This window comes from Hemicordylus capensis, chromosome 1 (genome assembly GCF_027244095.1).
Source record: "Hemicordylus capensis ecotype Gifberg chromosome 1, rHemCap1.1.pri, whole genome shotgun sequence".
NCBI classification, from domain to species: Eukaryota; Metazoa; Chordata; class Lepidosauria; order Squamata; family Cordylidae; genus Hemicordylus; species Hemicordylus capensis.
Window position 1 is genome coordinate 20,887,122 of NC_069657.1, and position 27,025 is coordinate 20,914,146.

At 47.0% G+C, this 27,025-nt stretch overlaps 1 protein-coding gene across 3 annotated transcripts; it reads left to right on the forward strand.

Annotated features, from left to right (window-relative positions):
- The first annotated feature begins 1,582 nt into the window (after window positions 1–1,582).
- On the forward strand, window positions 1,583–25,546 carry CKB (creatine kinase B). 3 transcript variants are annotated; one of them, XM_053274729.1, is made up of 8 exons: window positions 1,583–1,738; window positions 3,537–3,754; window positions 5,778–5,932; window positions 10,004–10,136; window positions 13,350–13,521; window positions 17,408–17,531; window positions 19,072–19,261; window positions 25,161–25,546. In XM_053274729.1, exons 2-8 carry the CDS (start codon window positions 3,562–3,564, stop codon window positions 25,337–25,339), a joined length of 1,146 nt encoding a protein of 381 aa, XP_053130704.1. In that variant the 5' UTR covers window positions 1,583–1,738; window positions 3,537–3,561; the 3' UTR covers window positions 25,340–25,546. The 3 variants fall into 3 exon arrangements, with proteins under 3 accessions (XP_053130704.1, XP_053130714.1, XP_053130724.1); XM_053274739.1 differs by lacking the exon at window positions 3,537–3,754 and adding an exon at window positions 4,230–4,417 and having other exon boundaries at window positions 1,587–1,738; XM_053274749.1 differs by lacking the exon at window positions 1,583–1,738 and adding an exon at window positions 4,321–4,417 and having other exon boundaries at window positions 3,562–3,657.
- The last annotated feature ends 1,479 nt before the right edge of the window (window positions 25,547–27,025 follow it).

Here is a 27,025-nt window from a genome sequence, read left to right on the forward strand (position 1 = left end):
TCAGATTACAGGGGGGGGGGGGGAAGAACCATTTTAAAATGTTGCTCAACAAAAAAAAGCTTCCTGCAAACAGAGAACCAGTTCCTTACCATAATGGCTTTCTCCTTGCAGACAGTACCCACCCCCACCAAGAGGACTATGAAGCCTTATGTGGTACAGTCTATTCTACCACCTCATTTTGTGGCATGTTGTTGTGAATGTTCCCTGCAACAAGAAAGCTAATACAGAAGGATTAGCTTCTTCCTGATATGCTAATTTTTTTTACTTGCAAGGAGATTTTAAGAAAATGATACCCCCGCACCCCCACACACACACTGTTTGAATAAAGTGCTATTTGTTTTTCTACCATCTGCTGCATAGGTAGATCAGGACTAAAATTCAAAGGCTATATGACTCCCTTCTCCCCAGGTTCAAAACAGCAAAAAAAGTTCTGTCAAAACAGCAGATTATGGAAACAGGGGGAAGAATTCTGCCAAGGTCACGGCTGCTTTTCACATGGGGTGGAAGGGGTTAAAGGGCCTCTTTGCCTGCATCTCTGCTGGTCAGGGAGTGAGCCAAATGGGCATGTTGCTAGCCCTTCAGTCCCTCACACCACAGCCCTGTTAAAAACGAGTTGCTGACTAGGCCTTTGCACCTGTTCAAACTTTTTTTTAAACCTTGCACAACTGTTAAAGATACAGGAGCAATATCCTCACTTATGTCTAGCTGCACTGGATGAGGTTTCACTTTTCATGCAGCCCCTCAAGACCCAGAAGACCTCTCAGGCGAACCCATTTGGAAGAGAAGCTAAGGCACAGGTTCCCAATCTTAGGACCCCACATGTTATTGGATGGACTACAACTTCCATCATCCACAGCCACAATAGCCAAAGGCTCAAGAAATAACTTACATTTCAGTCTCTCTTTAAAGCAGAGCTTCCCAGCTGTTGTTGGACTACCACTCCCATCACCCCCCAGCAAAAGGCCCTCGTGGCTGGGGATGATAGGAGTTGGAGTCCAGCAGCATCTGGGAGTCAGTCCTATCGAAACCAATGGCCCTTCCTTCTGAATCAGCCTGCCCAGACTCCGCATACAAGTGACCGAGACAACGCAAGGGCAAGCCTGATTATTCTTGCTGATAATTTCGATCAAGTCTTCACAGAGAGCCAGTTAATGACTCACATGACTCTGAGTCTGAGGTCCAGCTGGCCCCAATCCCTTAAAGCGCTTGTTTTGCATGGGGAAACCTTGCCGTGACCCTGGCAAAGCTCTAACCCCCTCAGGAGCCACCCTGATGAATAAGTGGCATTTGTTGTGGGGTCTGGTGAGCGGCAGTCTGGCCCCGTGCGTGTTTACTCGGGAGTAAGCCCCGTGGTGTTCAGTGGGGGCTGGCTCCCTAGTGAGCCTGCATGGGACCGCCGCAGAAGCCTCCCTTTATTGGCGGACCTTTCCTTCGCCTGTCAGGGAGAGTGGAAGTCTGGGGCTCAGTCACCCGCCCCTGCCCTCGAGCATCTGACTGGGAGGCCCGACGACAGACTGGGGAGAGCCAGAAAGCTGGACCAGAAGAGAGCGAGAAAATGCACTCCTCCTTGCGCGCGGTGCTCCAATGGAATGAATGGAATATAAATACTAGCCAATAGGCAGCCAGCTTGGGCTGTGTATAAAACTGATGAGGAGGTGGGGGTGAGGTTCCACTCCGGGCAGGTCTTTCTGGGAGCGCGCTGAGGAGCACTAGCCTTTCTTTTTCTCAGAAGTCCTCGGTAAGTAGTTGGGGCTTGTTGCTGTTGCGCTCTCTGGCTATGGGGTTGGGATCTAGTTGGGCAGGCATCCTTGGAGGGGCTCCAGCTTGATGATAACCTTGGTTTTCAAGAAGCAAGAAAGAGATTTGGGGTAGGGGGGATAGATGGATAGGGACACCCCCCCTCCCGCCCCGCAAGCTACATCGAGCTGGAAGATGTTTGGTCTTGTAATCTTCTTGCAGTCTATTTTTTTACTGTAGACTGGAGGGGCGGGGGGCGGGGGGGAGAAGAGACCAACGGTACAAAATATGGATGCGTAGGACACAATCAAGGAACAGGAGACTCCAGCGGTTGCTTTTTCCTTTCCAAAAATCTTCAGGCTGTGGGTATGTTGCCTGCAGGATCTGGATCGCCTAAATCCAGCTTAACGAGTATTTAGCAGGGCATTTGCATATATCCATCCCTCAGCGAGGCTTAAGCTAGCCTAGCCAGTAAGAGTTTTGTTATATAATGGAGCTGTGATTTTCTACTCTCCGCTGCTTCCTAGACTTGAGCGATCCCAAAGAACCCTATTAGTGAGTTAGGGGCTGGCTGGCTGGCTGGGTGGGTGGGGGGCGCAAGGACAAGTATCTGGATCTGCCCTGTTGAGGAGAGCTGTTCCCGGGGAGGGGGGGGGGCGAGAAGAGAGGCGGCCGAGGAGCCGTAGGAATCTACCCTTCCCACACGGGTCTCCTTCTCCGACTGCGGCGCTGCTACAGGCGACTAACTGAACCTAGTCCCCCCCCCCCCCCACACACACACACACTCCCCGAAACCCAGCCCTTAGACTGGGCTCGCAATCTGGCCCCTGGCTCTCGGCGGGGAATGGGAGCATGAGGAGGGCAGAGGGAAGGGGCTGCAGCGTCCGATCTCCGCGGGGCAGTGAGGGTTGAGGCGCAGCGCCTGTGCGCTCTGGCAGGAGCCAGCGCCCTGCTCGAGGCAAGAGACGCGAATTCTCCAGCCGCCGCCGCCGCCGCTTCCTCCTCCCCTCCCGGTTGCGTGATGGGGATGCAGCAGCCTCCACCTGCTCCTCGAAGGAGCTCCTTGCCGGCGGAGAGACGTCCCTCGTCCCTTTCCTTCCTCCCGGCTTGTGCGTGCCAAGGAAGGAGCTGCATCCCTGACCTTCTGCCTTGGAAAGGGAGGCGAGCCGGCGAGGCGCGCGGCGGCACTGGTGGCGGGGTAGGAAGGGGCGGATCTTCCTCCTGCGTGCTCTGCAGGGCTTTCCTGGGCTCTTGGTAAACAAGCGGGGGGCCGCGAGTTTCAGCTTGCCCCTCAGGAGGCCTGCTCAGAGATCCCTTTCTGCCTTCGAGCGAAAAAGAGACAGACACACACAGAGAGAAAATGTCTGCTCCCTTGCCTTGAAGGTGACCCCTTGGGAGCAGAGAAAGGAAGGGAGGCGCTCCATAGTGAAGCCTTTTAAAAAACAAAACAAAACTCCAAACACGGGTAGAGGAAGCAGGAGGCCTTGCTTTCTATTCCTGGCGCTGCCACTGATCTACTGAGTTGACCTTGGGCAAATCTCTTAACTTGGGCTTCCCACTGTGCTCCTCAGCCCTGGCAGCAAGGTGAGTCAGGAGGCTGAAGGAGATGGAGCAATGTTTGCAAAGTACCTGGCAGGCTTCCACAACTGCAGGTGCTATAGAGACAAAGTATTGGAAAGGGCAGGTAGAGCGAATAGCAAGGTGACCTTGTTCCAGGGCCCAGCTTCCTTCCGGAAAGAGCCTGCCAATGCCCTGGAGGAGGCAAGGTGACAAGTTTCCCCTTTCTTCTTCTCCCCTAGCTCCTTGCAGCCAGTGTCTGCCACCATGCCATTCTCAAACAGCCACAACCTCTTGAAGACGAAGTATTCTGCGGAGGACGAGTATCCAGATCTGAGTGTACACAACAATCATATGGCTAAAGTGTTGACCTTGGAACTGTATGCCAAGTTGAGGGGTAAACAGACACCTAGTGGATTTTCCATGGATGATGCAATTCAAACTGGGGTTGACAACCCAGGTAAAGGATACAGGGTCACCTTCTTTGATCCGGATCTGTTCTCCCTTGATTAATGAGGAAGTGCTGCTTTGAAAATGGCATCTGAAAGATCTCCTTGAGGCCTAGCGACTTAAAAACACTTTGAATACTGGTGCAAAAACCTTGCCCAGTAAATGTGTTAAAAAGGGGGCTTGCTCTGGAGGAATGCAAAATGATTACGTAATGCATGTAACATCCTGACATGGGCCATCCCTTGCAAAAGCTCTCCATGTAACTGCTCTGCTAAATATTCAGTCTGATGCTCAGTGAAGCACTTAAAAAACAACACAACACAAGATGTTGTAGTGGCAAAGCCTTGCAAGCAGGGGCGTTGGGTTCTTCCCCTGCATTAACCTCTGTAGCACTTCTTTGGCAAATAAAGGGGGAACAGATCTTGGTTCTACTTTGCTATTTAACTTAACACTGCAGTGTGTGTGTGTGTCTTTTGTCACTCTAGCAATATCAAAATGGCCCCATTTAATAACCAGAAACTGCCTCCCGATGAGGAATACCCAGACCTGAGCACCCACAACAACCACATGGCCAAGATTCTGACCCCGGAGTTGTACCAGAAACTGAGAGACAGAACAACCCCAAGTGGCTTCACCGTGGATGATATCATTCAGACTGGGGTTGATAATCCTGGTAAAGAAGCCTCCAGACTCTCCTCTTTGTGGACCAGCTAATATAGTGGTGGCTTTGGATGTGGCGTGTGTGTGGAGTGTGTGAGTGAGAATTGTAGCTACTGAAATGCCCAGTGGCTGGGACAAGAACTTGCACCAAACTGCTTGCAACAGAGTCTAACCCTATCCTATATGATGGCTCTTTGAAATACCTGTGACCTCCCCACTTTTTGACTTGCAAACAATCCCTTTCTACTACTACAAAATGACGGCTGATAGCTTTAAAAGGGGATTGGACAAACTCATGGAGGATGCATTTCTCAGCTGCTACCTCCCTATCCAAAGGCAGTCTGCCCTTGAGTGCCAGGTTTGGGGGAGGAACCATGCAGGAAGGCTATTACCTTGATGCTCTCCTCCACTGGCCTGTGAACTGTAGGTGGAGTGCTTGTGGTTGGTGACTGCAACTTCCTCTTGAGTTTAGATAATCTTGTCTTTCAAAAGCAGTACTTGTGGTTGTAAACAGTTCTGTGTAAGTCAGAGCAGCAGTCCCTTAATGAGATTACGTTAAAAGAGCAGGACTGTGTGTATGCAGTGATTCTGTGAGAGCATAGAAGTACTGGATGCAGGCTTGGGGTTCCTGAGAAACTGGACTTGCTTAATGTTTATAATGGGGATTTCTGTGGGGATTTGACCTTCAAAGGGGCCCTTGAGTGAGATTCTAGTTGCTTGGCTGGAGGCTTGGTGCTCTGCACAGCTCCTCGCCCCTCACACTATGATTAAATCAACAACATCATTTTTTAAAAAAAATGCATACTGCAAAATACAAAATCTCCAGTGCTGGAGACTTTGGACTGCATAGGTGCAGGATCGTAAACAGCATACATAGGCAATATGTCCAAGGGGCCTGTGGGGAAAAAACAGAACTGCCTTCTCTTGGCTACTTATAAGCTACCATTTTTGTTCAAGGGACCTACGAAGGCCTTGCTTTCTACAATACTTGCTTTAATCCACAAACACAATACACTGTGATTATAGAACTCCAGCTTCTGGTTACTTCAAATTTGTGCAACTCGCAACAGAAATCTGGACCCTTCTCCTAAAATTAGTAGTTCTCACATTTTACTTCCACAAATCCGTGCACCAGATGGCCATCCTAACTTGTATGCAAACTACAGATTCTCACTGAACTGGGCTCTGGAGTCGTAGCCAAATATGGTCTTTATATGGTCTTTATTTACACCTCATAAAGCGGTTGAAATTTAAAATATGTAGCCTGCCTTCCTACTGAAATGTTTGGCAACCCAGTGTGGAGCTGCTGGTATCTGGGACTGTGTTTGAGCATCATCCAAACCTTGACTCTTTTGACTTGTTGCCCCCTGTAGGCCATCCCTACATCTTGACAGTAGGTGCTGTAGCTGGCGACGAGGAGTCCTATGATGTGTTTCAGGAGCTCTTTGATCCCATTATTGAGGACCGACATGGAGGCTACAAGCCTTCGGACCAGCACAAGACGGATTTGAATGCCGACAACTTGCAGGTAGAGAAGTCTCTTAAAACAAATCATCACTGATCAAACCAGCAGGTTGGCTGATTACCTATTCCCTGCTTGCTTGCTATTCTGCACCTGAAATCTCGGATTGTGTCACTTTTGGCTTGGCACGGTTGGCCACCTGCTGTCGTAGTCCACAGCCACACAAGGGGCCTGCCGTCAAAGGCCTCCTAGTTGCCACTGGCATGTGTTTACCCAAGAAGCTGTTGTATACTGAATCAGACCATTGGTCTATCTAGTTCAGTATTGTACTCTATACTGGCTGGCAGCAGTTCTTCAGGGTTTCAGGCAGGAGTCTTTCCCAGCCTTACCTGGAGATGCCAGAGCTCTCCAGGTAGGGACCTTCTGCATGCAAAGCAGATGCTCCACTACTGAGCTATGACCCCATCACCAGTGTTTGGCTGCCTGTCCTCTGGTCCAGACGGGTGGAGTACATAGGAAGCTGCCATATACTGATTCAAACCAAAGGGTTCATCTAGCTCAGTATTGTCTACCCAGACAGGCAGCAGCTTCTCCAAGGCTGCAGTCAGGAATCTCTCTCAGCCCTATCTTGGAGAAGCCAGGGAGGGAACTTGGAACCTTCTGCTCTTCCCAGAGGCTCTATCCCCTGAGGGGAATATCTGACAGTGCTCACACTTCTAGTCTCCAATTCATATGCAACCAGGGCAGACCCTGCTTAGCTAAGGGGACAAGTCATGCTTGCTACCACAAGACCAGCTCTCCTCTCTAAGTGGACAATACCAGCAAGGAAAAACTGCTGCTTGCGAGGGAGAGCTCATGATGGTGAGCAGGAGCCATACTCTTATTTTAAAATACATATATTATTACTTTCCAGCAAAAGAGTTTTTCATAGCAAATCATATTTTATTTATTTGATTTAACGCCTTCATATTCTGCCCTATATAAAATCCCAGGGTGGCTTACAATCTAAGCAGCAGCTAAACCCCCCACCCCCAAATATCATAAAACAGATTAAAATTACCACAAATAAAACTTCATATTAAAGTTATTTAACTCCCATAAGAAGTGTGACAGAATGATTCACGGTCTCGAAAGGTTTTAGACCTCACAAGCAATAGCCCCTGGAGGGATGCTGTGCTGGGCTGAATAGAGGCAGTGCTCTCTTGCTAAATGTTAGAGAATCGTCTCTTTAAAAGGTGTGTCTAAGCTCAGCTAACAGGAGAGGATTGGCAGCAGCTGGCAAAGAGGAGGAGGTCGGCGCTCTGAGGCAGAGGAGGGCACCTAGTATATTTTGTCCAAGGGCCTTCCAGCAACGGAGCTGGCATTGCATCCTATGTATTTAGGAACATAGGAAGCTGCTATATACAGAGTCAGACTCTTGGTCCATCTAGCTCAGTATTGTCTACCCAATATGGCAGTGGCTTCTCCAAGGTTGCAGGCAGGAGTCCCTCTCAGCTTGATCTTGGAGATGCCAGCGAGGGAACTTGGAACCTTCTGCATACAGGTGCTCTTCCCAGAGCAGCCCCAATCCCCTAAGAGGAATATCTTACAGTACTCACCTATGTAGTCTCCAAATGCAAACCAGGGTGGGCCCTGCTTAGCAAAGGGGACAATTCATGCTTGCTACCACAAGAGCAGCCAAATGTTGCCCACGGATTGCTTCATTTGGTTGCTCTTCTGCAATAGTGGGACAGGCTTCACTGAGGACATCCTTGGGATGACCTTGGCATTTCCAAGATCATATGGACCTGTCGGCCTGGTTAGCAATTGGATTTGCTGGAAGGACTTGTTTGAGGAAGTGGTGGACCTGAGCTTCATTTGTAAGGTAGCCTACCATCAAAACCCTGTTGCTGTTACAGGGTGCTTCGCCTCTAAAACTGCCTGTCTCCTGCGGTGGTGTGCTCTCCATTGCTCGAGCCTTTCACAGATGGATAGCAGTCCGTCAGGGAGGCTGAAGCAGATTTAGGCTAGAAATTAGGAAGAGTCTCTTTAATGGCAAGAGCTGTTCGTAGTGGAATAGTCTGCCTTTGGCCCTGAGAGGCTGTCCTTGGCTGGAGGCTTTCAGACAGGCTAGACAGCCACCTGTGGAAGATGTTGTAGCAGTTTCCTGCACTGAGCAGGGGGTTTATTTAATCTATTTAAAATATTTATACCCTGCCCCTCCAGTACACTACTGCTCGGTGCGGCTTGCAACGTCAACGAAAGATACAGTACAATGTAAAGTTAAAAAAAAAAAAATGAAGTCAAGCAAGTTAAGACCAGGCTAAAACCAGATTGAAAATTACAAATTTTAAAAGTTTTTAAATGAAGTTAATAAAAAGTTAAAAACTGAACTAAAAACCCTACCAGATAGAGCATTTAAAAGCATCTTTTAAAAGGTGTGTTAAATTGTCTTTTAAATGCACTGAGGGAGGGAGCATGGCGAAGCTCTTCAGGGAGGGTGATCCAAAGCCGGGGGGCCACTACCGAAAAGGCCCTGTCTTTAGTCCCTGCCAACCAGAACTCTGTTAGTGGTGGGGCCATGAGCAGGTTCTGATGGGCTTGAACTAGAAGACTTCCAAGGTCACAGCCAGCTCTAAATTCTAAAATTCTGGAACAGAATAACCTGCAATACTCTGAGAAGCATAGGAAGCTGCATTTATACAGAGTCAGACCATTGGTCTGCTTAGCTCAGTATTGTCTGCACTGGCAGGCAGCTGCATTTCTAAGGTTTCAGGAAGGAGTCTCTCATAGCCCTGCCTGGAGACGCCAGGACTTGAACCTGGGACCTTCTGCACGCAAAGCAGATGCTGAGCTGCAGCCCCATCCTTTAAGGGGAAAAACCTTACAGTGGGTAATACTTGCATATAGTCACCCATCCGAATGCAAACCAGGGCAGCCCCTGCTGAGCAAAGGAGACAATTCATGCTCTTCCATAGAAGCATTCCTATAGAACTGAAAGGGTTGCAAGCAGCATGGATGTGATCTGCTCCAGTCCCATCCTGAAAGATCAGACATTCACTTTTTATAAAGGCATGAGAGAGCTCCCTGCTATTGGAAGTGCTTTTTTATAATAGCAGGTTTTCGCTCGCGATCAAAGCTGCATGTTGGAGTGGGGATAGCTTTTCTCCCCTTCATGTTGTTGAGAGAATACACATATGAAGCACCTGAGGAGGAGAGGGAAGAGCTATATAAAAACATGTTGTAGCGGTTTGCCGGGCATGCATGTTGGCATGCATGATGAAACCGCCTTGGGATTGTTTTTAATGAAAGGCGGTATATAAATTTAACAATAATAAATACATAAAAATAAATGAGTCAAGTATGTCCTCCTAGAGCAATTAATCACATGAGTATGAAGCAAACGCATCCAGTGAGACATTTGCAAGAGCATTGTTAGCCTTCTCCATCTGCCATGCCCTCTGACATCCCATCTCTCGTTTGAAGAGGAGCAAGGGAAACAGGCCTTTTCAAAGGGTCTCCCCCACCCCAATACTTTGAGATATTTCCTTCTGTAGGGCTTTAGAGCAGGGATTCTCAACGTTGGGACCACCGATGTTGTTGGACTTCAACTCTCATAATCCCCAGACCCAGTGGCCTTTGAAATCGAATTATTGTTATTTCTTGTTTACACAGTCAGACAGGTGTTGTTGTTATTATTATTTATTATTATCTGGGGATTATGGGAGTTGAAGTCCAATAACATCTGGCGACCCAACATTGAGAATCCCTGCTTTAGAGTCGCAGTTTCAGCTAGGAGTTGGCCTTGCTCACACCATCTGAAGGAGGAAGCATGAAACAAAGCTGATCCTCTGCTTCCAGCAAATACATCAACTGGATCCTCCTCCATAAATGACTGTAGCGGATGGAGGCAGCTGAGGACTGGTGTGCCGCTGGCTGAGATCCACCTGCCCAGCATCTATAATTAATGGCTATGGGGGAAGCCATAAAAACTTTGGCGTAGAGTTTAACAAAACTTGTGCTGGTGCCAAAGCCATACTTGGTTGTGCTCATTAAACGCAGAGCATTTAATTAATCCAGTAGATAAATCAAGGCCGAACTTGAGGAATCTTCTGCTCTTGTGAAGGGACTACCTACAGTGTTTCTTCTCACTTACAGGGTGGTGATGATCTGGATCCCAACTATGTCCTAAGCTCACGTGTCCGAACCGGCAGAAGCATTCGTGGGTTCTGCCTTCCCCCTCATTGTAGCCGAGGAGAGAGACGTGCAATTGAGAAGCTTTCTGTGGAAGGTAAAAGTCGAGCATTGCTTGCTGCTTATCACGTGCACAGAATGAAGGGATGGATTGTTTATTTCGATCATTGATCAGAAAACAAAGTCAAACATAAAACACAATTATGCAAAATCCCAATAAGAGAAACAAAAGTGGGGAAATCATTTTAAATCCATAATACAGTTAGAAATTGCTATGAGACTTTCTTGCATGGGTGGGTGTATGCACTTTAGAGTTAGAGGTTTTCCATGCACTTTAGAGTTAGAGGTTTAACTGATAACACCACCACTCAAACTAAAATTTTAAACTGAGGAAGCTACACTTCATTGTCCCTACAAAGGGACAATGAAGCATGTGAAAGGGGCAAATGGCTGATCCTATTTCATGCCATTAGTTTCTAATGCATGAGATGCCCGAGACTGTCTGGCTGTCCTCTAGGGTGCACCAAATTAAATTACTTAGCAACAGCTATGAAACTGGAATTCAGTGCACACCTAGTCCATGGTACCTTTTTAAGTCTCTGTCTAACATCCAGCCAAATGATGCACCAGTGCAAGGACCAAAGATACACCCACCCATGCAAGAAAGACTCATCGCAATTTCTCGTGCTCTTGGTTCACTTGTACAAGGAGAATAGTGGATAGTTCGGCATCCTTTCCTGTAACCCATGAATAGAATCTCATATTGGAACCTGGGGTCATCTGTTGAAGCTGAATACGGAGAAAATCAGGACAGAAAAGAGAGAACTTCTTTACACACTCTGTGGTTAAGCTGTGGAATTCACTGCTGCTAGATGTGGTGATGGCCATTGATCTAGATAGTTTTAAAAGGGGATTGGACAAATTCATGGAGGACAGTGTTATCTGTGGCTACCAGCCTGGATAGCTGTAGTTTCCCATCAGGATCAGAGGCAGGGGTACATCTGGGTCATTTTGGTGTCCAGATCGCCCCTGGCGGGAGGCCCCCCAGCACAAATCCTCCCAGCCAACTTTTGGGGGCCTCCTGTGCCCGCCCTGCTGTGCTGAACATACTTTAAAAAAAAATTCCAGCCACCACATGGCCGAGGGGTGGCTGCTGGGACATGCCAGTGGTCCTTCACCCCCCACCGGCGATGCCGGCAGTGACTGGAGAGCGACACAGGGCCTGCTGTTCAGTCCAGTGTCTCTAATGAACTGCAAAGCGCACCTGCACAATTGTGAGAGCTCGTCGCAAGCCCGTGATGTCATGGGCTTGTGGCAAGCTCGAATGAACTGTGCAGGCACACCTCGCAGTTCATTAGAGACGCCGGGCTGAACAGCAGGCCCTGCATCACTCTTTGGTTGCCATTGCCAGTGGGGGGAGAAGGACTGGGGGACTGCCGTGGGTGGCGCAGCCTGCCACGGCGAGGGAGGGAGGGAGCGTCTGGAGGCCCCCTCCCTGGCGGCGAGGAGCGGGCCAGATCCCTGTGGCCCAGTCCAGGAGCATCTCTTTCTTTTTTTTCTTCAAATTTGATTTTTATTGATTTTAACAATAATAATATTGTCATTCATTACAATATACACAAAAGTGGACTTCCCGCACACATCTTTTCGTGAATCATCGGCTATAGAGTTTACCCTTGCTATAATAATAATTCAAAACATAAATTTAAACCCTTACAAACACAGTTAATCTACCCAACCTGCAGTTTTTTTACTAAATTTCAAACCCTGCTGTAAAGTCCATAGTAGGAAAATTATCCTTTAGATCCAACAAGAATGGTTTCCAATCTTCTTTGAAGCCTTCTAATTTTTGATCTCTTCAGTGTTGTAAGTTTTGCCATATCCGCATATTCCAAAATTTTTATCAGCCAATCCTCTTTCGAAGGCAGTTCATTACTCTTCCGTTTCTGTGCATATATAATTCTGGCCGCCGTAGAAGCCTACATAAAAATGTTAACAGTCCAGGAGCATCTCTGATCAGAGGGGCATGCCCCAAAGACCAGGAGGGGAGGGGCTAGCACCAATGGGAGGGAAGCACCAATGGGAGGAGGCAGTTGCCCTCTTCCTCCCGCCCCCACTCTTCTGCTGCAGAATCAACTCCTTGGCCTCTGTGTGAGGCAGAATGCTGGACTGAATGGAGCTGTGGATCCGGATCCAGCAGGATTTTTCTTGTGATGGAGGCAGAGTGTGCCCCATTGAACCAGTGCAGCACTAGTTGGAGCACAAGTTCTAACTTGGTGGAACTGCCGAGTGCAACATCCTTGCACTGGAACAACATTAGACTGGATCGTTTGTCTCTGTCATTTATACCGGATGGTCCTCTAACTGAACAGGACACTTAACTTCACAAATGGAGCAAGCCAAGCTACACCGGGAACAGGAATCTGGCTGTGGGAGTTTTTGTTGGTTTTCACATTCTTGGATCAAGCATGTGAAAGCCGACAAGCTTGAATCATTCTTGGCTGGGTCCCAAGGATCCTCCCTCTGTTTGCAACCTGTACCTGAGAGCAGAAAACAAACACGATGCATCAGTCTCCAGCCACGGCATGTTGACTTGGGGAGCCGCTGAAGGAAAAGGCTGCTGAGAGAGAGGAGCTGGGTTTACTCTCTTCTTCCTTTCCCTCAGCCATGACCTCTTGAAACTCTTCTGCTGAAGAATAAATGGGTTAAAACGTCCTTGGGTTGCCCAATTGGACTTGCTTTTGCCATTCTCTTAGCATACCGAGGTGGTTCTAAGCGTTTTGGTAAGTTAAGTTAATCCTCCTTAAAGCCATCCAAGATGTGGTGACAGCCAACAAGCTGGATGGCTTTAAGAGGGGTTTGAATCACTTCATGGAGGAGTGGTCTATCAATGGCTACTAGTTGGAGGGTTAAAGGCCAGCTCCAGCCTCAAAGGCAGGATTCCTCTGACTACCAGTTGCAGGAGAGTAACAGCAGGAGAGAGGGCATGCCCTCAACTCCTGCCTGTGGCTTCCAGTGGCATCTGGTGGGCCAGTGTATGAAACAGGATGCTGGACTAGATGGGCCTTGGGCCTGATCCAGCAGGGCTGTTCTTATGTTCTTATGTTAAGTGTTGGGGGTATCTCAGCACTGTTTTGTTGCATATTTAATGTGTTGTGTGCACTGCCCTGGAATTTAGAACCAAGAGTGGTTTAGAAGCATAAACGAAATACCCAGCAAAAAGCCCCAAATGAGTCTGGCTTACATGCCTCTCTAGGACTGTCGCTTGCAGGCTTGTGTTGAAATGGCGAGCCTCTCTCTTCCCTTTCAGCTCTGGCTAGCCTGGAAGGGGATCTCAATGGGCGGTACTATGCCCTGAAGAACATGACAGATGCCGAGCAGCAGCAGCTCATTGATGACCACTTCCTGTTTGACAAGCCGGTTTCTCCTCTGCTCTTGGCCTCTGGGATGGCACGAGACTGGCCGGATGGCAGGGGCATCTGGTGAGTAACGCCTCGGAATGGTGCACCTGCTCCTGGCAGGAGGAGGTGGAGATGCCAACGTTGACTTGGCCAACGGCAGGTGCAATGAAGCAAATGTTGAGGATGGCAAAGTGTTTGTCTGTCTTAAAGGAGTCCTTGAAGAGTTTGGCACTCTTTCATGAACATCATTGGATGCAAGTTTATTTTTGGTAGATAGAACATAGGAAGCTGCCTTTAACAGAGTCAGGCCATTGGTCCCTCTAGCTCAGTTTTGTCTACACAGTGGCTTATCCAGTTGTAGGCAGGAGTCCCTCTCAGCCCTATCTGGAGATGTCAGGGAGGGAACTTGGAACCTCAGATCCTTTCCTTCAGAACAGCCCCATCCCCTAAAGCGAATATCATGCAGCATTCATTCACATGTAGTCTCCCACTCAGATGCAACCCAGGGCATACCCTGCTTAGCAAAGGGAACAATTGATGCTCACTACCACAAGACGAGCTCTCTTGGGTGCATGCAGGGAGAATGGTGGTGTCAGATGGCCATGAAAGGCAAGTGATTGTCTGTCTGACAACTCTGCCTCAAGTTGGGGATTCTCAGACTTTGATTCCCCAGTTGATCTTGGACTATGGCTCCCTTCCTCCCCAGGGGATCCGAATTTGAGAATCCCTGGCTGAAGGCTGTAAGTGGTATGGAAGAATGCAGTGTTTCCCAATGGCAGTAACTGATCATGAAATCTTCTTAGCTTTAATTGGCCTGGAAATGTGTCCGGAAATTGTCTTGACTTAAGCCAGAATGAATAGAATCAAATCTCTTGATAGACTAACTTGGTGGTTTCCATGGTGGCTTCCATCACTCATTTCCAAGACTACTCTCTATTAAACTTGGTTAAAATGTGTGAAATGGTTTTAGGATTCCAACTACCACCACCACCACCACCCTGGAAGATAATTCCCCACTCCAGTAGAGAGGATGTGTGGAAATCTTGCATGTATAAAAGTGCTCCTGGAGCAAAGGATATTCTGGTATAGCCTGCCTAGTATGGTGGCCATCTTCCAGGAGAGTCTTGTGGAGTGGGATGACCTAAACTAAAGGGAGAAGGGCTGGTCTTCAAACTCTTTATCTGCTAAAATTCTCAGATGAGAATTGAAAACTTTCCCATACTTGGCCTTTGATTTGAGTAACCAACAATATTTTGTTTGTTTGTTTGTTGAATTTATATACCACCTTTCATTAAAAACAATCTCAAGGCGGTTTACAAAAGTTAAAAAAACATACAATAAAATGACAATAAAAATATTAAGCTAAAAATATAAAAACAAACCAAATTTAAAATCTATAAAATACAAGCATAAAAAATATACACGGGTAAAAACACATAGAAGCAGCAATAAAAACAATCATGTAAAAGCCTGGATAAAAAGCCAAGATTTAACAAGCTTTCTAAAAACTGTGATGGAGTCTGAGGAGCGAATGGCCACTGGGAGAGCATTCCAGGGTCTGGGGGTAGCAACAGAGAAGGCCCTGTCCCGAGTGCACGACAGCCGAGCCTCCCTCATTGTCAGCACCCAGAGCAGAGCCCCCTCAGATGACCTCGTCAAGCGGGCAGCAACCCTTGGGAGCAGGTGTCCCTCAGGTACCCCAAGCCCAAACCATTAAGGGCTATGTGTTAATATGTTACATGAGGTATTGGCATACTGGAAAATCATTCCATGAATACACACACTCCTTTTTAGTCCACTCCAGTGGGCTCCAAAAACACTGTAGCCAATCCAATTTAGTGAAACTGGATTCCAAGTAAACCTACTGGTTCCTATGATGCAGTGAGGTTATAATCTTCTATCCCAGAAAAGCCAGGATTCAGCTGGGCTATATGTCTACCACTCACCTGACACATCTCATTTCACAGCCTACTCTGGCTAGCTGTTCACAAATCAACCAGAGGACCATCTACTCAAGAGCTGACTCTTCTGAATTCAGCAGAACTCTCCAGAGATTTGGCTTGCTACTTGAAAGGAATAGCAGCAGTACTAAGCATTTGCAAGCCAGGGAGACTGTCGCCAGGACTATGTATATTCTGGATTTGGTAAAAAGCCAAACATGCCACGGAATGTCAGTCCTATAAACCAGGGTGGCACAACTTTGGCCTTCCTGCAGAAGTTAGCCTACAACTCCCATAATCCCTGACTACTGGCCACCATGACTGGAGATGATGGGAAGGAGCTGGAGGGCTGAAGTTGTGCGGCCTTGCTATAAACAAATGAAATTAAGAGCATGCAAATTAAACCTGAATAAATGGAAGCTTGCAGTTTGCGTTAACATTTTGGCATTCTCCTCCCAACCTACCTAACTTTGTACCTTTTTGTTAGCCTATTCTGGGCAAGGCATCCCTTCCTAGTTGTCCTATATAGTACCTAGTTCTCAGGGGCTTAACTACTAATAGTAAAGGGAAACAGGAAAGTATCTCTATGGTGTTACTGTACGGTACCATCTCTTGGTGAGTTTAACTTGACATCTGAACAACTTTTAAAACTCAACAAATGGATCCCAGTGACCTTGGAGTAGCACACAAGGAATCACCCGTTCATCCTTGCATCAACTGAGAGTTATTGCAAAAGACAACCCAGTTAGAATTCAAGCACAAATCTCCTAGGTGAGACTTTAATGTGCTGTCCACTCTGCCATGCTGGTGCTTAAGCTGTAAGAATGCAACTAAATAAAATGTTTTGGGGTTTTTTTTTAGTTTAGAGCCTCTATTTCCTCTAGCGGCTTTGCCAGATGCTTATCATACACTTTAAGGCTTTTCTTAGTAGTAGAAAGTAGGGAACTTTACTTTAAAAAACACGACAAAAAAACACTCAAGGCCATTCTTCATGTGCATCGATCTAGTAATGCAATATCTTACAATAACCACTACCTATGAATTTTGGAAGCCTTCAGCTTCTTAATGGAACCTTCCATTGAACCTTCATTGTGGGCACAAAGTTTTATCACATTGCAGGACAAATCAAACATAGTGCTGTCCATGGTAGCTGGCAGTCAGAAATACTGATCCGGAGGCAAGCTTCAGCAGGCCTTAAAGAACTTCCTCCTTAGTCGCACATCTGCAGACTCATAAGGGCAAGCAATGATGTGTCTTCTGGAAGTTGGTAAGGAAGGCTAGAGAGATGGCTGGAAAGCTCTCTGCTTTAATAGAGTGGAAATGGAGTTGAGTTGAGAACTTTCCCCCCATCCTATGCCTGTATCAGCTCTTGCCTCAATGGCACTACTGTATTTGAGTCCTCTGTAGCTTGTGCTCAAATGGATACTGAGGTGGTGGTTGCATCCTTCATTTACTGATAGGGATTAAGGCCTGCTCAATTTAGGCCCCCCAGCTGTTTTTGGACTACAACTCCCATAATCCCCAGCCAGAGTAGTCCATAGCCAGGGATTATGGGAGTTGTAGGCCAACATCTGCAGGAGGGCGGAAGTTGAGCAGCCCTGGGGTAGGGTTATAGCTCAGTGATGGTGCATGCAGATGGTCCAAACTCAGAACCTGCTCCAAAGGTCTTCTACGTTAAGGAAGAGTGATGGGGAAGACCTCTCCCTCAAGACTTTGGAAACGTACAATCAATCAGACTAGACAATTCTGGACTAGATGAACCAATATTCCATGTAAGGCAGTTTCATATGCTACGTTGGGGGTTCCCAGCATTGTATCCCAGATGTCTTTGACTACAAGTCCCATCGTTCCTAGCCACAATGACTGGAGCCTGAGGGTGATGAGTTTGTAGTGCAACAACATCTGGGGACTGAAGTTTGGGAACTTCTGGTATAGACTAAAATGATGCTGTTTTGACTAGATCTATAACTTTGTGAGGAGGGAAGAAACCTGAAGATTTCTCAGTCTTTCCTGGCTTGTCTCTTCAGGCATAACGACAACAAGACCTTCCTTGTGTGGATCAACGAGGAAGACCACCTTAGAGTTATTTCCATGCAGAAAGGTGGGAATATGAGGGACGTCTTCAGCCGCTTCTGCACTGGCCTAACGCAGGTACGTGCTGCTGAAGGAAGCTTCCAGAGGGAGAATTGGTGCAGGTTTCTCTGCAGTACTCAAAAGTGCTGACTGTGTGTTGTTCTGGCTCGGAAATGAATGCAGCAGCATGCGTCGCTGTGGCGCTGAATTCCCAGTTCAGGCGGAGGTGGTGGTGCACTGCGCTTGGAGGAACGAATGCAAATCTGTCCTGGCAGTGGAGTCCGTCTGCCAGCACTGGCGTAGCTGCCCTCTCTGTATTTGGAGGAGCAAAGTCCTGAGCATGCTGCCCTAGTCCATGTACTCCCACAAGGAAGATCTGCCTCTGAGTCTCTTGTTCAGAATTGCAGTTCCAACACCCTTGCTTGGTTTGAAGAAGCACTCCAATGTGTATTGCATGTCTACAGATGGACAACAAAAAGCAATGGCAGATTGCTTTTGAGACTGAAACCTTCTTTAGCAGGGGGAGAGCAATTGGCCCTATTCAACCCTGCGCAGTATTCCCCCAGGGTGGCTGCTGCTACTCCGAATATTTATATACTGCTCTTCAACCAAAGTTCTCAAAGCGCTTTACATAAATAAGATAGTCTCCTCCTGGTGTCTTACCTTTTTTTTTTTAAGATGGTGAGCCCTTTGGGGACAGGGAACTATCTTCTCTTTGGTTTCTATGTAAGCTGCTTTGATAATGCTATTGTTGAAAAGTGGTGTGTAAGTGATGTATACAGTATTTTGATATGTTGGCTGAAGATGCATTCACATGGATATGTTGGAAGGTTGAAGGAAGCGGAGCCCACACCTCTCCTTCCAAAAGGTCCATGTAAATGCATCGTAAGAAGTAAATACAAATATACCACTTCTCAAAAGTTTCCAGAATGACTTTACATAGAAAAAGATGGGTCCCTTTCCCCAAGGGGCTCACAATCTAAAAAGAAACAAGGTAGGCACCAGCAACAGCCACTGGAGGGATGTTGTGCAGGAATTGGATAAGGACAGTTGCTCCTCTTCTGCTAAATAGGAGAACCACCACTTTAAAAGGTGTCTGTACTCGGTTATCAGGGGCACTCTAATGCTACATTAATGATGCAGGTGTTTCCAAGGAATAGCTGGTCACGTGCCAGAAGCAGCCATGCACACGGCAGGACTCCCTAATATTGCCAGGATAGGAAGATGCCTTGTTTATTGAGACTGTGCACCTCAAGAGTCCTGTCTAGCATTTGGCTGCTGTGCCCTGGGGAGGCGAGTGTCTTGCCTAGGTCTGGATTATAAAACTTCAGGTTTTCCCACCATGAGTTTAAACACTGTGCTTGTCTGGAATCTGCTCCCTGCTATCAACCTGCAGTCCCCCAAAATTGCATCATGCGAATGACTTCCTGCAATCTTCTCTCACCTCTTTCAAGAGAGACAGTTCTCCCTTGAACCATTTTTGGGGCAGAGATTGAGCTAAACTGTATTCATGCTACTTTAAGGGGTGTGGGAGTGAGTACTCAGAGGAGTACCTGTAGTTCTTCCACTTGGAGAAAGGAAGAGGATCTCTCCTTACAGGCTTTTTCTCCCCACCTAGATTGAAACACTCTTCAAGTCCAAAGGCTACGAGTTTATGTGGAACTCCCACCTTGGCTACATCTTGACCTGCCCATCCAACCTCGGCACGGGTCTCCGTGCAGGAGTTCACATTAAGCTGCCCAACCTTGGCAAGCATGAGAAGTTTGGAGAAGTCCTCAAGAGGCTGAGGCTGCAGAAACGTGGCACAGGTGAGAAGCGGAATGTTGGTTCTTGTGTGCTTTCTTTTGGAAGCACCGTGAGATGGAAATGACTTTGGGACAGCTTGCAATGGATGTAGAATTCCCCCCCTACCCCACCTTAACTGTTTTCCTGCTGCAAGGCAATGACATGTTTGTATCGTGCTCTCACAAGTGGCTGTATCACATGCCAGAACTGGTTTGCCTGACACTTCTGGAGTATTGGTTTTGCATCTAGCAGATCTGGATCCAAGAGCCACGGATTCAGTGACTCTGTTGGGCAGTTGACATGACCCGTGCTTGGTTAGGAGACATGTCCTACCCAAGTTCAGGAGCTATGCACACTCCTGTCTACTGATCACATGTGAGTGAGAAACAAAATCAGCTGTGAAGTAGTAGCTGGGTAGGAGGGCTTTTCCTCCTACCATATTAGAGCCGAGTAGGACGGAATGCACCTGCCACTTAACAGAGTCTGACTCCCACCTTGGATTTTGGTAAACAGGTGCGCACAGCTCCAGAACTGGGGTAGGATGCCCATGTACCAATCGCACGAACTGCTGTTTTGTCTCCTAGGCCTAGTATTTAATGAGATGGTAAATCCGGACTGTCTTGGTTATACTACTGCTGCAAAATGGGGCTTGCATGACTAATATGTGCATGGGAGCACTCGCCTGGGTGCATTCCCTCCCTCCCTCCATTCTTGCCTGCACATAGAAAGCTAAACTTCAGGGAGGAGGCTAAGCCGCAACAATTCTCCAATGTCTTTCTGTATACAGAAATACATTTCTGTGTTCTCCAGTAGCTTTCTATATGCATGGATTTTTTTTTTAAATGGAGAATTCTGCCAAGCAAGAGACCCTGTCTGCATAACTTAGACATGGGTTTCCCACCTCATTATGCCTCTTGCACCTAATCCTGTAGATTGGAATAACTCCTTGCTCCTAAGTTGTGTGCCTAACTTGTGGCTATAACTGGCTACGGAGAATGTTCAGAAAGAGCCGCTTTTATCCGAGTGCCTAGCAAATGCCATGCCTCTGGTAACCTTGACTCTGCTGCCTGATCAGTAAAGCACACTTGGAATGAATTGGGGCAGCGACACTTTACTAATCGAGGAGAAAAGCTAATGTGATAGCATTACATTTGCAGTAGCCTCATGTAAACAGGAGGGGTGAATTCCTGCAGACTAATGCAGTAAATTGCCATGGAGACTAGTTTATTTTAGGGTTTGCTTGAATTGATTCTGGAGATGCTTCAAGGCATGGACTAATTAACTTTGTGATCCCAGAACTTTGGAAATAGAAATGCGCCTTTTTTTTCCTTGTCCAGAATTAAAGCTGGGAGGCACACTTGCACTGCAAAAGCCTTTGACTGAATTATTCCACCCCCACATCTTTCCTCCAGAGTCTAACTGGGTATGCCTCTTGTTCAGAATGAGGACAGACCAAAGCGATGGCTTGTGCAGAGGCATTATGGGAATTTCCTCGGAGGGGTGGATAGTAATTCCCTGCGGTCTCAACTTTGGGTCCCCAGATGTTGTACTAAAACTCCCATCATCCCCAGCCACACTGTTGTGACAGGGGATGATGGGAGATGTAGTACAACATCTGGGGACCCAAGGTTGAGACTGCCCGACTTGAGTGACCCCCACCCCTAGGAAGGCTGATTGGAAGGTGTAGAGCTCAGAGCAGTGACTCATCCAGAGATGCAACAGGCAGCTATTCCTCGCTGGCCAGCCAATCCTTCCTGGCTCTGCCTTGGGAGCGGATGACCCAGCTAGCTGTGCTAAAACACACACCTCTTCCTAGCGCAGACTGCTCTGGCGTTGCAGATTTCCAGCTGGTGAATATAGGCAGCTCTTATCTGCATCATTAGTGATTTTTGGGGGGCTCCCAGGATCATTCTGTCTCTTTCCCAGGGCCACAAATATATGCCAGTTCAACTGGGGAAGTGCAAATATTTTGCAGTGTGACCTTTTTTATTTTATTTATTTATTTAGTATTTAAAATATTTATACCATTCCTCCCCCCTCCAGTATACTACTGCTCGGGGTGGCTCACAACAATAAAATAGATACAATATACCTTTTAGCTCTAAACACCAAAACTACAGGCTGCATAAAGCCCAGAAGGCGACTCTAGAGGGTGAGGGCTGTAGCATTTGATTTGCATGCCGAAAGGTCCGAAAAAGCTCAGGGGGCACAGACTTCTGCCAGAAACCCTGGCTTGAGCTGCTGGTGGTCAGGACAGACAGCAGTGGGCCAGGAAGACTGAGATTCTGTCGTGGCATAAAGCAACGTCGTAGGAACATAGGAAGCTGCCATATACTGAGTCGGACCATTGGTCTATCTAGGTCAGTATTGTCTTCACAGACTGGCAGCGGCTTCTCCAAGGTTGCAGGCAGGAATCTCTCTCAGCTCTATTTTGGAGAAGCCAGGGAAGGAACTTGGGACCTTCTGCTCTTCCCAGAGCGGCTCCATCCCCTAAGAGGAATATCTTGCAGTGCTCACACTTCTAGTCTCCTTTCATATGCAACCAGAGCAGACCCTGCTTAGCTAAGGGGACAAGTCATGCTTGCTACCACAAGACCAGCTCTCCTCACATATGTTGACACAAATGAACAGGGGAAGGGGCTATACAGCTTGGTGGTAAAACTACTGCTTTGCATGCAAAAGGTCCCAAGTTCAACTTTTTAAAATTTTATTTAACATATTTGTATACCACCCTCTAATGAAGTCCCTAGGTGGTTTACAGCAATTTTAACAATTAAAAAAATTAAAATGCCCATAGAAACTACTAAATAACTAAAAGGTTTGGCTAAAGAGATGTGGCGTAAGTTGCCAATCCCTGGCAATATCTCCATGTAGGGCTAGGCGAGACTCTTGCCCGTAACCTTGGAGAGCTGCTGCCAGTCAGTGTAGACAGTAATGTGCTAGTTGGATCAATGGCCTGACTCAACATATGGCAAGTTCTCATGGAACCAAGAAGTACAGGAGCAAACCTGAGTGAAATGCAGTGTTGTACCGCTGAAGCACCAAAGGGCATCGTAACTGCTATTGGTGTAGCACTCCTTCCTTTTGCTTGTATGTCGTTCATAGATGACCGGCTGAAAATTGCTGCGTTGATCTCCCGGGGTGAGATCATTCTGCATAATGTGCAAGGTTGCTCTTGTTTTGTAACTGGCTTCCCAGATGCAGAGACCCAGCACTTGAGCCCCGGAGCTGGGCAGGATGAGTCAAATGCGCTGGAGGTGGAAGCTTGGTGATGGGCTACAAGTGTTTGGGCTTGCAAGTCTACTGTTGGATCTCTGCTTTATGAACCAGTTTTACTGATGGATCGAGTAAAACATGCTAGTTAACATAACATTGGTCACCGTATCTTAAGAAGGATATTGTAGAACTGGAAAAGGTGCAGAAGAGGGCAACTGAGATGATCAGGGGCCTGGAGCACCTTCCTTATGAGGCAAGGCTACAACACCTGGGGCTCTTTACCTTGGAAAAGAGGTGACTGAGGGGAGACATAATCAAGGTGTATAAAATTATGCATGGAGTGGAGAGGGTAGACAGAGGGAAATTTTTCTCCCCCTCGCAACACTAGAACCAGGGGACACCCCATGAAACTGAAGGTTGGGAAATTTAGGACCGACAAGCGGAAGTACATTTTCACACAGAGTAGAATTAATCTATGGAATTCCTTACCATGGGATGTGGTGATGGCCACCAGCTTGGATGGCTTTAAAAGGGGCTTAGACAGATTCATGGTGGATGGGTCTGTCAATGGCTACTAGTTTAATGGCTGGGCCATCTCCAGCCTCAGAGGCACGATGCCTCTCAATCCCAGTTGCAGGGGAGCAACAGCAGGAGAGACGACATGCACATACCTCTTTCTTGTGGGCTCCCCAGAGGCATCTGGTGGGCCACTGTGTGAAACAGGATGCTGGACTAGATGGGCCTTGTGCCTGATCCAGCAGGGCTGTTCTTATAATACACTCTAATTACTCAAAGTTGCACTAAGTCTGATATTCTACAACCAGAACCTTTGAAGAGGGCAGTGGGAGAGGGGGTCGCCCCAGGCCCTCACACATGCCCCTATGGTTCAGTATTTGTAATGATCATATTGCTCCTCTTTATCTGAGAAAGTAACATGAATATGTTAAAATTCAAAGTAGTTCTGGTTTCCTTTCACTATAACCTTGATTACCATCTTCAAATGAATGCACTTTTTGTTGTTTAACACCAAATGCAATATGAAATGACAGTAAAACAGTAGTCGCCAGAGCCTTGTCTGTACAGAGTGCACCATGCATGATGAAGGATGGCAATGAGATAGTGACATCCTAAAACACACTGTTGAAATGTGTGATTCGAACTGGTCCAAATATTGCAAAGTTGTTGAGGGTGGGGGGCGGACTCTCACAGCTGCCATCTTGAAATGGGTTTGGAATTCCTTTATAGGATGTCCAGAGTTAATGTCCTTTTATAATCTTAACATGTATACTGAGTTTGGCGCAACTTGGTCAAGCAGTTCATATGTTAGCCCACTCCCACCTCCAAAAGGTTCAAACGGCACACTGTGCAATGTAACCACACATGGAACGTAACACTTGAGCAATTGCACAAGTGCAAAAACTGCACAAATGGAGTTGTGCAGCCATTTCATATAATGGCTGCACCATTGTACAACTTGGTTTGTGCCATTTTTGTGCTTTTGCAACAGTGCTCTTGTGCAAACATTGCGAGCATAACCTTGCATAGCATGTTGGCCAGAAAGAAGAGAGGTGGGGTGGGGCTCAAATGAATATTCTGGCCCCAGGCTTTTCAGTCTTGAAAAAGCTCCTGTACAAGTATGTGAGTTAAAACACCCTTTGCAAACAAGGGAATACATCTTTTGAACACTCCCTTTTTATTACTACTTAACAATCCAAAGCTGATCTCTGGCAGTGAAAATGGGTTCTGGGGCGAATGGTGAACATGGGAGTTCTGAATTGACTTCATTGCTTCTCTCGCAGTCTTGTAGAGAGTCCTTTTGGTTGCAGTATGGTAATAGGCATGTACAACCTCCCTCTGCTGCACAGGCGTTCTCCAACCTGGCACCCCAGATGTGACTGGACTACAACACCCATCATCCCCAGACACATCTGAGATGCCACGTTAGAATACCCCTGTGTTACTCCGAAATACTGTGGACTCCTCCAGTTTCCTCGGATGTGGTGTTTATCTGAAGAACCTCCTGATGCCATTGCATATGTATTCATTTGAATATTTATTCTTCTTTCACAATGTTCTATAACGGGATTTATGTAACAACTTGGCAACTGTTAAAACGTCTTTTTGATTTCATTCTTCCATGAATGGGATACTCCTTGAGCATTATTGGGGCCACTTGCAAAATGCAGACTATAGCATAATCTTACTTCACTCTCCCCACACCTCTGCAGGCTTCTATACTCCTTCCTAGAAGGTTCTTACCCTCTGAACAGGGACCTTGTATGACCTCCCCCACCCCGTGCCAGGTGGCTCTTGCATTCTGAGAAGAACCCACCTTTTTTTCATGACCACTTCTGTGGCAACTAGGAGAAAAGATGGGGAGTTCTTGGAATGCAAGAGCTGGCCAGCAGGTGGCAGTGTGGAAATTGTGCAGTCCCTGTATACAGAGGGTAAGATCATGCTAGGAAGTAGTGCAGAAGTCTGCAGCAGGTTAAATACAGGCTATGCCCTTATTTACCCAAAAGGAAGAGGACTCTGGATTAAGATGTCCCCCTGACTTCTAACATGAAATAATTTGGCGGGGGGCGACAGTGCTAGTCTTGGATTTGGGTAAATTGAGTACTCTCCTGAGCTACAGCCCCTGGAAAGCCTTATATGGAGGACTCTCAACTTGATCCTGGTTTCCTGTGCTTTTTTTTTTTTTTTTAGGTGGTGTAGACACCGCTGCTGTGGGAGGAGTGTTTGACGTCTCCAATGCTGACCGCCTTGGCTTCTCGGAGGTGGAGCTGGTGCAAATGGTGGTGGACGGAGTGAAGCTCCTGATTGAGATGGAGAAATGCCTTGAGAAAGGCCAGCCCATTGACGACCTCATCCCAGCTCAGAAATGAAAAGCACTTTAACCCCTCCTCATGCTGCTTCCTAACTTATTGGATGATGAATAATACAAGAAAACGCTCCAATCAAAACCCTGGAGGCAAAAGAAAACCCCACTTAGTAACACTTGTAGAAAGTCTTCCATCCATATGTGTTAGAGTTTATTTTTTTGATGGCTGAGATGTCACTGAGAAACTGAAATAAACCATTGTTTGGCCTGATGAATGTCTCTTATCCTTCAGTTTAGACGTTTTGCTGTGAAATATGTTCCTGGCTCATACTAAGGGGGAGAAACGGAGCAAACAGGACTCGTCTGCATCCCTCCTGCAGATGTTGGCCTGCAGTTTGGGACCCCTATAGCAGCTCCAGTCTTCAACTCCAGGTGCCCCATTTCATTCTGGGTCAGGGATTATCCCTCTTGGATGCCAGATATTGAACTGCAATTTCCATCACCAGGACTGGTCATTTGCTAAGGGTCCATTGTTGGGCTCTTAAATATTTGGGCTGACTCGTACAGCCCAAGAACATGTCAAGACCTGTTATAAAACATAACTTGGATTCCCCTAAAACTAGCCTCCATTGGTCCTTCTGTCTTGCTTAAATCCTATTGCAAGGTAACTGTGAACCCTTTTCATCCCATTAATCTAATCCAGGTTGATTGGATGTCTGCTACCAATGAGATATTAAATGAGGCAACTGGGGGAGTTGCTACCATTGGTGGGGGGGGGGACAACAAGGCTCATTGTGATTTGGCAAAGTTTACATCTTCCACCCCTAGAGATGGAAAATAGGTGATAGCACTGCAATACCTTCAGTGTGTTTATGTTTTATTGTCATGACCATTGGGCCTGCAGTGGTCAAATTTGCAATGGTAAATACAAAAATAATTTCCCCAGAGCTATTTCCCATGGAAATGGCCTCATGCAGTTATTTGGTGGCAGTATGCGTAAACAGCTGCTGAAGTGTCATACTGATGGAGGAGGAGGAGGAGAGCTGGTCTTATGGTAGCAAGCACGACTTGTTCCCTTAGCTAAGCAGGGTCTGCCTTGGTTGCATATGAATGGGAGACTAGATGTGTGAGCACTGTAAGATATTCCCCTCAGGGGATGAAGCCACTCTGGGAAGAGCAGAAGGTTTCAAGTTCCCTCCCTGGCATCTCCAAGATAGGGCTGAGGGAGATTCCTGCCTGCAGCCTTGGAGAAGTTGCTGTGTAGACAATACTGACAATACTGAGCTAGATGGACCAATGGTCTGATTCAGTAGATGGCAGCTTCCTATGTTACATTCAACACCCGCCTTCTAAAATGAGGTAATGGGCTAGGGATTAGGGAAGGCAATGGTGTATTTGGCTAAAACACAAACTACTACAAAACGTTATCAATGTTGTCAGAGGGATGGAAATAGAAGTTGGCAGGCATGTTCTCCAAAGATTAGTCTATGCAGAGAGTACAACTTGTTCATTGTTACCCTTAGCCTAATCCTTTCCTCTGTGCAAAGATGACTCAGATTTTACCCTCATTGTTCATGTGCTGGGATAAAGAAGGGGCGACAGTATTGTTGCACTTACAGCTTCCTGCGTTATCACCTATTTGCCCTCTCTGGGCTTTGGATGTTTCCACAAACCACTATAGGCCTTAGTTGCCTGTGATGATACCAGTGGTCAAGATTTGTGGGCCTGGCTCATGGACTGGTGGTGTACT